Genomic DNA, 11,287 nt, shown 5'->3' on the forward strand with positions numbered 1-11,287 from the left:
TTAATAGTCAATACACAGGAGTCCGGTGCCGGTGCATAATCTTATTGAGCTAGGCACACGATAAATGACTTCCGATATAAATTCCGGCTGCATATGTTGGAGCACCAACTTATGTAGATAAGCATATGCATTTTATATCATCTTTTAATTTGCCAGAAGATACAGCAAAGTACAAGAGGCGCCCACAGAAAACATCTTGTGTTGGCATGAGTTGTCCTAACTGTTCAACTAGCTAAGCTACCAATATGATGAATTGTAGTTGAAGATAAGATTTATAGATTATATATTAGATTGGTGATTCTTACTCGTGTTTTTTGATACTCAAGGTTAGCTCAGAAAACGAATATATGCATGCCTTCTTTGACAAAATATGCAAAGGGAAACAATGACTTGGATTTGGGGCTTGAGCTCATATTCACATACCCATTTTGGGTTGGTGTGATCACACTTAAAGGAAAAAGTGCAGAATATAGGGCAGCCAATGCTTGGAGGAATAGCAATGGAGCATAGCCAAATATATATGACTTGATCTTTGGTCAAAGCAGGGATCCTAAAAGGTCAACTACTATAGTTAGGTCACTTGCATGAAGACCTACATCACATATTAAACTTGTGAAGAGGAACAACCAGAACTTTTAAGAACACACATATTCGAAGTGTTGGACTCATGAAATTTTCTTTTGAAGGCTATGTGAAAAGCTTGGTAAATCGTAAGGTTACGTGTTGAGTCTTTTTTCCTGCCTATTCACAAAAAGAAATAGAACATATGTAATCGATAAGCTTTTTAACCGAGTGACATATATTGGAAATAAATTACGATTGTCTCTTTCCTTACTAATATTTAATTGTGACATTAGCCGACATAAACAACCTCTAACTTTAGAATTATTTGCCCAACCGAGTTAGTTACTGACGTGATTCACTAAATCACATTAAATGCATTTCTGTTTTAGTTTATATGCTTCAACTTGATCCTCATTTTCGCTCTTGTATCATCAAACTTTGTTTAGATGCACATTGACGGTCGCTATTTTCTGTGAGAACCAAGCAAAGTGGAGGAGGCTGAAAGTGAAATTAGCTGGAATTATACTTAGCATTGATTTCGGGTCACATTTCTGTTTCGAATTATGTGGATCTTATATTAAACGCACAATTCAATCTGGGTCGGTAGGTGCTTGCATCTTATGTGGAATATGCTTTGCCCAGTTGGCAAATCTGGCCTCAAGTTGCTACTTGATGTTGAAGGCAAATAGTATTATTTGAAAACTGCATCTTCTTCAATCACATCATTAATCATTTACCACTTTCTATTTTACTGTTACACTTTGAACTTTGAAGTGTATAATCTACTAGTTTAACACTTTAATCCATTGAGTTACAGCTTCACACGACAGATTAATCAAAGTTGATTAAAGTCAATGTACTAATATTTTAGAGTAGCTCCTCTTCCGAAGCTTAATTAGTAGTCTAATTTTTCCTATTTCTGTTCTTCTAAGCATCTATAGCTTAAAAATTAGTAGAAGATACTCCTTCACCATTCTCCCAAATGAAAACTCACTTTCACTTGGAGAATCTCGTACTTATGGTATAACATTTATATAAAGAGATAAATCAGCACATAGATTTTATTGTTGTTCGAGATTGATACAACTTTGAAACTTTTTAAAGAAATCAACTTAGAATGTTATTCGACAATTATGGTTGTTCACACAATAACATTCAAAAACCAGTAAACCGAGAAATATAAATTTATCGCCTAAAAAAAATTTTAACTAATCTTTTCTTAGAGATACTTAAAAGAGCATCTCTTACATGTTAGGAAACAGATTGCACTTCAATGCTTTCTTCGTCACTGCTCCTCCCCCAAACAAAAGTGCAGCAAGGAGCATGCTATGGAGTGGCATGCATGTATAAACTAAAAGTTCTGTTTTTATAATAAATGTTGTTATTTAACAATATATTTTAATTTAGTTTTTATAGCATCGCTTTAGGCATGCATGTCTCAGGCGTGAATCGTGCAAGATTTCACCAAAAACGTCTTGAGGATATCTATAAAAGAATATTATTATTAGTTATTTCTACATGTATGAATAATTTACGTCCCAAACTTATGAAACATAACACTTAGACAAATCATCGCCTCAAACACTCTCCTTTTGAAACATTGATACCATTATGCAAGATGTAAAATCCCAAAGCTATTCGAAGTGAAACTCTATCAACATCACATTTCATCGTCATTCCCTCACTCTGATTGGCCAAAAAGTAAAATCCTACTAAATGAAAGGACCATGACCGTATCTCAATTTCTAGAATCTAAATAATTTTCGCCAAAACAAAAACAAATCGAAAGGTACTAATTTATCCACAGAAGAAGGAGACGAGATTACGAAACAGCCCCGAAATTGCGCCCGCCAAGTCCCAAACAAAGGGCGGACGTGAACACGCTTAATCGGAAATTCACTCAACCCGATTAAAATATCCGCCAGAAAAAGAAAAAGAAAAAAGAAAAGAAAAAAGGAGGGGGTTCGTTAATGTGGGCGGGTATATAAATGGATAGAGGGAAGCTGATTTTAACCAACCCAAGAAAAAAGAAACGCCTTCCAGCAAAACCAACCAGCTTCATCTCTCCTCTCTTCTGGTTCTTCTTCTTCCATTACCCTGACGGATAATCAAAACCGTTAGGGTCACACCTCACAAAGGCCTCGCCGCCCTCCCCCATTCACGAGCTCTCTTCCTCCGGTTTCGGGGTTTGTGTGATTCGCTGAGATCCGAGGTAAATTGAGATTGATTGAGTAGTCCTGGTCAAACATTTGAGATTTTGTTGATCTGTTTGAGCTGGATTGGACAATGCGCAGGGCATTGGTGTGTGTATCATTTGATTTGTTTTGTTTCGATTCAGGATTTTGGTTACAATTCGATTCGCGTTGATGGTAATGGTCAGATCCGATACTAACGGTGATTGATATGTTGATTTATTTGCGATCTAATGGTTCAATTTGGTTCAAAACAGATGCCTTACATTGAATTTCGGTCATATTATTAATCATTTACAGCTGTTTTTGCATTTTGCTTTCGAAAAGTTTTCTCCTTCACTCCATCAATTTGTGAAATTTGGTATTAAAAATCATTTAATTTCGACAAGATAAGGCAGTATGGCGGGGCAGGGAATTAGACACCTTGGAAGTAATGTGGCTTTGTTTGTATCTTGATTAATGCACTGTGAATCATGTTGTCTATGAAGTTTCGTCGGTTTTGTTTGTTTCTGTGGCTGAATTTTGGTGCTATTTCGTTATCAAGATCTGGGGGGATCAAGAATTGTTTTTCTTTTTAATTGATGATTAAGCTGGCAAGTGAGCAAAAGAAATATATAAGAGGTTTAAACTTTGTGTAGTGTACTTGAAGCAACAGTCTTCTTTCTACTGGATTCTGATGCAAAACGATTAGCCTTTGTTTTCATTAAAACATCCAGCCTGGAACGTGTTCTTGTTTCTTGATAGCATCTTTCTTTTACTGTCACTTTTTGATATTGTAGAGGGTATTCTGACTGTGTTAATATCAGGGAAAGCAGAGGACATATCAAGATGAAGGCACTTATTCTCGTTGGAGGTTTTGGAACACGTTTGAGGCCATTGACACTTAGTGTCCCTAAGCCACTTGTTGACTTTGCCAACAAACCCATGATCCTGCATCAGGTACAATTTCATGATCTTCATTCCTATGTCATGGAAATATAGAGATTAAAAAGTAAAAGATGAAGTTGTTTAATAAAAAAAATGACGGTATTTGCCTGCGCAGAGATGTTGTATTATGTCACGAGCTCTCCCATAAATAATGCATTGGTACATTTTTTTTCCAGATCGAGGCGCTGAAGGCAATTGGTGTGACTGAAGTGGTTCTGGCTATCAATTACCAACCAGAGGTAAATGATGCGTGGTAAATCATGTATTTTCAATTTTTTTTTTTGTTAGTGAAGCTTTTGATGCTACTGAAATTTTATTGATTACTTATACTCATTCTTATTTTCACAGGTGATGCTGAATTTCTTAAAAGAGTTTGAGACAAAGGTTGGGATCAAGATCACTTGTTCACAAGAGACTGAACCCCTAGGCACTGCTGGTCCTCTTGCTCTTGCTAGGGACAAACTGATAGACCAATCTGGTGAACCCTTCTTTGTCCTTAACAGTGATGTTATCAGTGAGTACCCACTAAAAGAAATGATTGAATTCCATAAATCCCATGGAGGAGAGGCATCTATAATGGTGACCAAGGTAATTCCCTATTATAATTTTATTTGATAATTTGCATTTTTTTGTTGTTGGAAGTGTTGTCGAAACTTTTAAATGAACTGGCCTGGAAATTAATGTCTTCTTATCATGCAGGTGGATGAGCCATCAAAATATGGAGTGGTGGTTTTGGAAGAGTCTACAGGGAAAGTGGAGAAATTTGTGGAGAAACCAAAATTGTTTGTTGGCAACAAAATCAATGCTGGAATATATTTGTTAAATCCTGAAGTTCTTGATCGTATTCAACTGAGACCAACCTCAATTGAGAAAGAGGTTTTCCCAAAGATTGCATCAGAGAATAAGCTCTTTGCAATGGTCCTCCCAGGGTTTTGGATGGACATTGGACAGCCAAAGGATTATATCACAGGCCTGAGACTGTACTTAGACTCGTTGAGGAAGAAGTCTTCATCTAAGTTGGCCAAAGGCACTCACATCGTGGGAAATGTTTTGGTTGATGAGACTGCTACGATTGGTGAGGGGTGCCTGATTGGACCAGATGTTGCAATTGGTCCCGGTTGTGTGGTCGAATCAGGAGTTAGACTTTCTCGCTGCACAGTAATGCGTGGTGTTCGGATCAAGAAGCATGCTTGCATTTCCGGCAGTATCATTGGGTGGCACTCCACTGTTGGACAATGGGCTCGTGTGGAGAACATGACTATCCTCGGTGAAGATGTTCACGTAAGTGATGAAATCTACAGCAACGGAGGTGTGGTTTTGCCTCACAAAGAAATCAAGTCGAGTATTTTGAAGCCAGAGATTGTTATGTGAGGGTATGCTCTTGTTTTGTTTTCAAGGAATCACAGAATGTGTCTAGAGAGTTAGTAACTTAGTTTGTCCTAAATGCATTTTTCTTTTTTCCTATTCTTTTCTTGCTCAGTGTAAAGGTTCTGTGCTCCTTGTTATGTTTGAAGGGTCATTGTCTTCTTTGACTTGATTGTTGTGCAATATGTAGTATTGTATGTATATAGGAATAAATTATCAAGGTTTGTTTCTCTGGCTTTGTAACTTATCAAGCTTGAATTCTTTTATGAGTACATCACTCATTTTTGTTATTAAAATTGGCAGTGGTCACTGGTGGGTACTATGTTTTTAGTGCTGGGATCTCTTCGATGACCCAATAAGATTCTCTTGAGAGTGTCGGTGGCATATTTTGAACTGTTTTTGGTTTATTTTTTGCTAATCTGTTGCTAATCGTTTCGTGATAAAGTTCATCCCGTCTCATAATTGCTTGTTCATTACCATCACTGAGATTGTGACCTAAAAAAGCAAATTTGGCCCTCTGGGAACCAAAGAAACAGCTCTAGGTGTTGTGATTGTTGTCTTACAGTTCTATGTGGCAGGAACACTTCAGCCATCTTAATCCAGCTAAATTTGACAGACAAATCCTATCATGGCTTTCATTTTTTATGAACAATGAGTGTTGGCAAGATAGATACTTTAATAAAAAAAAGATAGATACTTCAGTGAAAATAACAAGCCACTGTCAAATGATCCATACTGTCATCATCTTGTCCTCAAGTGACAATTAAAAACAAGAATGAAATTTAATGAAATTTAGAAAGGAAAAGGAGGAGGAAAACGATGGGGAATGGGAGGTCTACCATGTGAAAAGCTACAGAGACAGAGGCAATAATTGAGCGAAATAAGATTGTATAATGTATAAGATTTCCAGACCTACTTCCATTAGAAAACTAAAACACGTGCTCATTCTTAAATCATGGATCCAAAATCCAATTACAAGACTTTATGGACTCAGAAATCTGTAGCAAAATTGCTCTCAGATATACTCATCAAGAGTCAAAACTGGTCTTTTTTGATGTGTGTCTCATTATATTTACAGAGGAATATCAAACAGTAAGTTGTTTGTGAAGTTGGTATAAATTGTTGTCTTTTACACTGCACCTAGCAGCCAAAACATGACAAGTGAGGAAACAGCGAGGAGGAACCATGAGATAAAAGCAAAAGCCACCCCGATTTGGAACCTGGTGCATGGAAGCATCTTTCCGCAGTAATCCAAGTCTCTCGAGTACAGGACTACCACCCCAGCCGATGAGCATGCACCTGCCAGTGAAAGAGTAGCCGTCACCTGCATTTTCATTTTTGTTAAACACAGAGTTAGCTAACTAACTACACATTTAATGATAAGGCTGCTTCATATCCTAACTGAAGCATTATGATTTAACTCTAGAGTTTTGTATCGAGCAAAGTGCTTGAACTACACAAGGAACCAAGTCTGAAACATGATGGCTTGCTTGTATTTAGTCTATTTGCAACTTATATAACAAGCCACACTCGAAGCACTACTATGAATCTACAATGTTTGGAAAAACTGGCATTCATGCACTAGGGCACTAGTTTTGGGAAATACAAATTAAGCTGTTCCGATTCAAACATAGTAAGAATCCTCTCTTATTATGCTTCTTCCAAGTAAGCATTACACAATCACCAAAATTCAAGAGTCAGAAAATTCCATTGCTCTTTCGTAATTTAATAAGTTCAAGGGTAACAGAGTCAGATTCAACTTTAGCCTGACAATGTTTTTTTTCCTCAATGATTTTAAGCTGCAGTTTCGCTAAGTTATTCTTAAATATCCAATTGTTCCGCTATCAGCAACAATTCTTTGCATTTGAAATAAAAGGACAACTGATATAACACTTCAGTTTACGTTATCAGGAAAAGAACAAACAAATCTCTTGTTTACTTTTTTTGTTTGTTTGTTTGCGTTATCAGGAAAAGATTCAGGAGGGTAAAAACAAAAGTCATTTCTAACTCATATCTAGTCTCCAAGTTTCCCTGTACATCCATCCAACAGCTCCATTTCCATGATGCATAACCAATGAGACTAAGGATGCTAAATATGCCTTGGTCAGTACACACAGGTATAAACATAGACTTCATGAGTGCAGAAACTTACCCAATCTCCAACAACAAATAGGCTCACTAAAACAGGATTCTGCAAGCTCCTCTTTGACCTCAAGGCATGAAAATCAAGGCAAGCAAGTCCAAAGCTCCATAGGAATTCAAGCCCCATTGATGCAATTAAATAGCTGAATCCACAAATGTAGGTAAAATTATAAGGCAGATAGACTTAGCAGATCACTTTGCGTCAAAACCATAGAATAAAGAGAACAATCTTATGCATTAAGATCAGCGTGACCAAAAAATTAGCAGTATAAGTTCTAACACAAACATGCACCGTGGTAACCTTAGTTGAATACATAAGCACAAATATGATTTGCCCTCAAGTTGTACACAGACATATACATTAAGAAACAAAAGTTAGAAATACAAAAGTTGCTACTATCCCAAAAGTCGAAACACAAGATAAATTTAGCACAATCATGTGTATGCAGATATAAGTACATGAAAACTACAAGAGAATCTTTCTGGTCAGACTATCTCAAGAAACTTGTTCAAACCTTTACGGAAGTGGGAAAGCTGAATTTAACTTTCCAAGGGATCTATAGTTATATACACTTGTTAATAAGAAGCAAATATTCCCTGCCCGAAAGCAGAATGGCAGGGAAACCCAGGATGAAGGAATGGTATATTTGAACATTGACACTTGGACTACTAGTACTTCCTAGGTATGCTGTAAGTCATTCTGAACTAAATTCACCTCTACGTCCTTTAGTGATTATAGATTTCTATGTAAAGGCGTAAGTTTCAAATGCACAGATTCAAGCTGACATTGTGGGACCAATCTGGAATCAAGATGAAAATGGCCAAGAACAACCATAGAAGAGCTCAGGAACTACCATTTCAAGCATACGTCAGTAAGTGAACAATAAGGCATACAAAGGTGAAAGGGCTATAACATTAAATTTGGTTATACCACTTTTAAGCTGAAAACTTGGATGGAGCTGCTAATGAACATTTCAAAATACTAAGAGACTAAAATCTAAAGTAATCCTGCTAACGACTATAGGGATTTCTTACAAGGATGATGTTTAATCTAAACTGTCCACTAATTCACAGTATTCCTAAACTCACCCTACTACCTCAACCTTACCAATCTTCTCATCTACCTAACCCAACATTTCCTCCATCATTTTCTACGTAGTGGGTGAAAAAAGCAGGGAATCCATGATTACTGGGCACTCTACATCTTCTAATTTTTGTTTCTCTCAGTACTCTTTCTTGCTTTATTTACAAGTAAAACACATTTGTCTTTCTGAAACCTTTCTTACATATATGTTGGCTGCAAATTCACTAACTTGAAATCGCCAATGAACAACTTATAACATTCAGAACACCAAGAAAAACAAAACCCAGGTACTGAAGTTTGATCCTTTACAACACACAGTGAAATTCTAAGCACAATTGACACTGCATAATGTTCCTGATAGAGAACAAAGCCAAAGCAACAAGAACCAAGCACCACCCAACAACCCAAACATAACACAAACCATACAAACAGAAGAAATGGATGAGAACTGAGACCCAAAATGCAAAAAAGAGCTATAGAGAAGACCAAGTAATATAATATACCAAAATGCAGTAGAGCTGTAGAAGCCATGAGAAGACACCATGACCCCAATGGAAGCAGCAGCAAAAGAGCACTGTCCAATTCTGAGTAGAAGCCCACTTATCCTTCCTGGACTCCCAAAAAACACCTTCATCTCTTCTCTCCCTCTGACTTAGAAACACCCCTTTCTGAGCTCTACAGAAGAATATACTCTACTTTTCATAATACTCCGCTATGAATCAACACTTGATAAAGAATCTAAAGAATCAAACTTTCCCAAGGGGATTGAAATGTGGGATTCTCAGTTTCTCACAGTTGTAGTCGAGATAGAGCCGAAGAACATATAGAGATGGTTGAAATGGAAAAATATTACGTCTCTGAAGACCTGGGTTGTTTTCTTTTGGACCTGAATATGAATATCAAAATGAAAAGGGACCCTTTTTCCTTGAATCTTCTATTTGAGAATTGAGAGGAGTCCAATAGGAAAAGCAATTAGGAAAACCATATATCCACACAAACTAGAAAAGGAAGAAAACAAATAATTGAGGAAGAGTTTTGGCTAACAAAGCCTAAAATTGCTGTATGCACAGAGTAAAAGTAAATCTGTGCGATCTTAGTCACTTATGCATATGTAAAGTTATCTAATCTAACTATCTATATCGTCATGTGTAACTATACGTCCTGTATTAAAGACTCTTCGAATAATGATATATTAATATAAAGAAAAAACAAAAATTACAAAGACTTGAAAAAATTACCCATTATTTTCCAATATCTTGTTACAAAGTCTTTCAATTCTTTATATTTTTGTGTAAATTGTCGTCTAAAGCTTGAAATTTCACTTTCAATATATCTAGACACGAAAAGAACTTTAATAATTTCTCAATTCTCTTCAAGCATATATAAACTTTTTACAAACACATTGTGGAAAACAATATCCAAGCTCTAGAATACTCATCAGCCCACCAAAGCTGATGTGTACATACACCAGTGGTCCCAATCTCTCACCACAAAATACCAAACCGTAGCGAATCATACCTCCTCCACTTATAAAGCCACAGTCTTTAAGCACCTTCAACCCTAAAACCCTAAACCCTCACTCTTCTCCTCCTCTCAAAACACAATGGCTTTCACTTCCATCCTTCGCCGATCGGCCTCATCTCTGGCCCCACTAGCCTCCCGCCTCGTCCGCGGCCAACGGAACTACCACGCCGCCGTGTTCACCGCCATAAACCACTCCAGCTTCGCCGCCCGGAAGCCCTCTTTGAGCCCTCTGGCCCCCAACCCTCGCTACTACTCCAAGGCCGACGACAGCCTTCTCCGAGTCATCGACGCCGAGATTCAGTGCGCCGAGGAGACCGATGAGCAGGAGGTGAGGTTTTCTTTCAGGGTTTTTTTGGGTTCTGAGAATTTGTATTGAAATGAGTTAAAGTTTGGATTTTGATGCTTTGGAATTGTTAGTGTTGGTTAGAATTCATTTGGGTTTGTTCGGATTTTGTGATTTATGGTTTTGGTTAATTAGGTTTTGGAGCTGTAATTTTGAGATATTGAGTAAGAATTAGTTGGTATTATAAGAATTGATCTGTGTGTGATTTGGGTACTTTGATTTGTATGTGTTGGAAGTTGAGAGAGAGAGACCCTATTTGTGTTTATGCATATAAGGATGTGATTGTGAATGATGTAGGATATTGAGGTAGTGATCACTGATGGGGTGCTATTGTGTTGTAGATTGAAGAGGTTCCGAGTGGTTTCCCTTTTAAGGTGGAAGATGTGCCCGGATTTCAGACTGTGAAACTAACCAGAACGTATCAAGATGAAGAGATTGAGGTGGAAGTTCACATGCCTGATCTTGTTACTGGTGAAGGTGAGGATGATGATGTGGATGATGATGGTAACGAGCATGCCAATCAATCGAGCATTCCATTGGTCGTGACCGTCTCCAAAGGTAATGGGGCTCCGGTTCTTGAGTTTAGCTGCAATGCTTATCCTGATGAGATTGCAATTGAGAGCTTGCTAGTCAAGAATCCTGACACTGCTGAGGATCAAATCGCCTATGAAGGGCCGGACTTCAAGTAAGCGTCTAACTGTTAGTTGTGTAACATTGATTCAAGATTTTGGTTTTGTATGATGTTTGCTAAACTACATGAATGTTTGCTTGCAGTGATCTGGATGAGAATCTCCAGAAGTCATTCCACAAGTACTTGGAGATCAGGGGAATTAAGCCCAGCACAACCAACTTTTTGCATGAGTACATGATCAACAAAGACAGCAGGGAATACAAGAATTGGTTGAAGAAACTGAAACAGTTTGTTCAAGTTTGAGTGTCATATCGGTCATTATGGAACTTCTAGCTTTAAGCAACAGATGCTATATTTTAGGAAGAGACTTATGTAGTTCATTGAAACTTGATGTGCGTTATGTTGGCACTGTTTTGATATGACAGTGATCATTTGAGTAATATTTTATGTTTTTGTCGATTTCTACGTGACAGTATTTTTCAAGCTTCTTAGTTTTCTCATCACATTATTACCAA

General features: G+C 37.4%; 3 protein-coding genes across 4 annotated transcripts; 2 read left to right on the forward strand and 1 right to left on the reverse strand.

The window, feature by feature from the left end:
• The first annotated feature begins 2,575 nt into the window (after positions 1-2,575).
• LOC101307053 (mannose-1-phosphate guanylyltransferase 1-like) lies at positions 2,576-5,348 on the forward strand. Of its 2 annotated transcripts, XM_004307527.1 has the most exons (6): positions 2,617-2,776; positions 2,903-2,933; positions 3,563-3,695; positions 3,860-3,922; positions 4,032-4,271; positions 4,383-5,348. In XM_004307527.1, the coding sequence occupies exons 3-6, from the start codon at positions 3,585-3,587 to the stop codon at positions 5,052-5,054; spliced, it is 1,086 nt and encodes a 361-aa protein (XP_004307575.1). In that variant the 5' UTR covers positions 2,617-2,776; positions 2,903-2,933; positions 3,563-3,584; the 3' UTR covers positions 5,055-5,348. The 2 variants fall into 2 exon arrangements, with proteins under 2 accessions (XP_004307574.1, XP_004307575.1); XM_004307526.1 differs by lacking the exon at positions 2,903-2,933 and having other exon boundaries at positions 2,576-2,776.
• Positions 5,349-5,921: 573 nt separating this feature from the next.
• On the reverse strand, positions 5,922-9,232 carry LOC101307537 (CASP-like protein At3g53850-like). Its single transcript, XM_004307528.1, has 3 exons — positions 8,778-9,232; positions 7,201-7,333; positions 5,922-6,372 (listed from the first exon to the last, which is right to left on the reverse strand). The coding sequence occupies exons 1-3, from the start codon at positions 8,906-8,908 to the stop codon at positions 6,178-6,180; spliced, it is 459 nt and encodes a 152-aa protein (XP_004307576.1). The 5' UTR covers positions 8,909-9,232; the 3' UTR covers positions 5,922-6,177.
• Positions 9,233-9,797: 565 nt separating this feature from the next.
• Positions 9,798-11,256, forward strand: LOC101307833 (uncharacterized protein At2g39795, mitochondrial-like). The gene is made up of 3 exons (XM_004307529.1): positions 9,798-10,126; positions 10,483-10,826; positions 10,916-11,256. The coding sequence occupies exons 1-3, from the start codon at positions 9,878-9,880 to the stop codon at positions 11,073-11,075; spliced, it is 753 nt and encodes a 250-aa protein (XP_004307577.1). The 5' UTR covers positions 9,798-9,877; the 3' UTR covers positions 11,076-11,256.
• Positions 11,257-11,287: the final 31 nt, after the last annotated feature.

This window comes from Fragaria vesca, linkage group LG7 (genome assembly GCF_000184155.1).
Source record: "Fragaria vesca subsp. vesca linkage group LG7, FraVesHawaii_1.0, whole genome shotgun sequence".
NCBI lineage: Eukaryota > Viridiplantae > Streptophyta > Magnoliopsida > Rosales > Rosaceae > Fragaria > Fragaria vesca.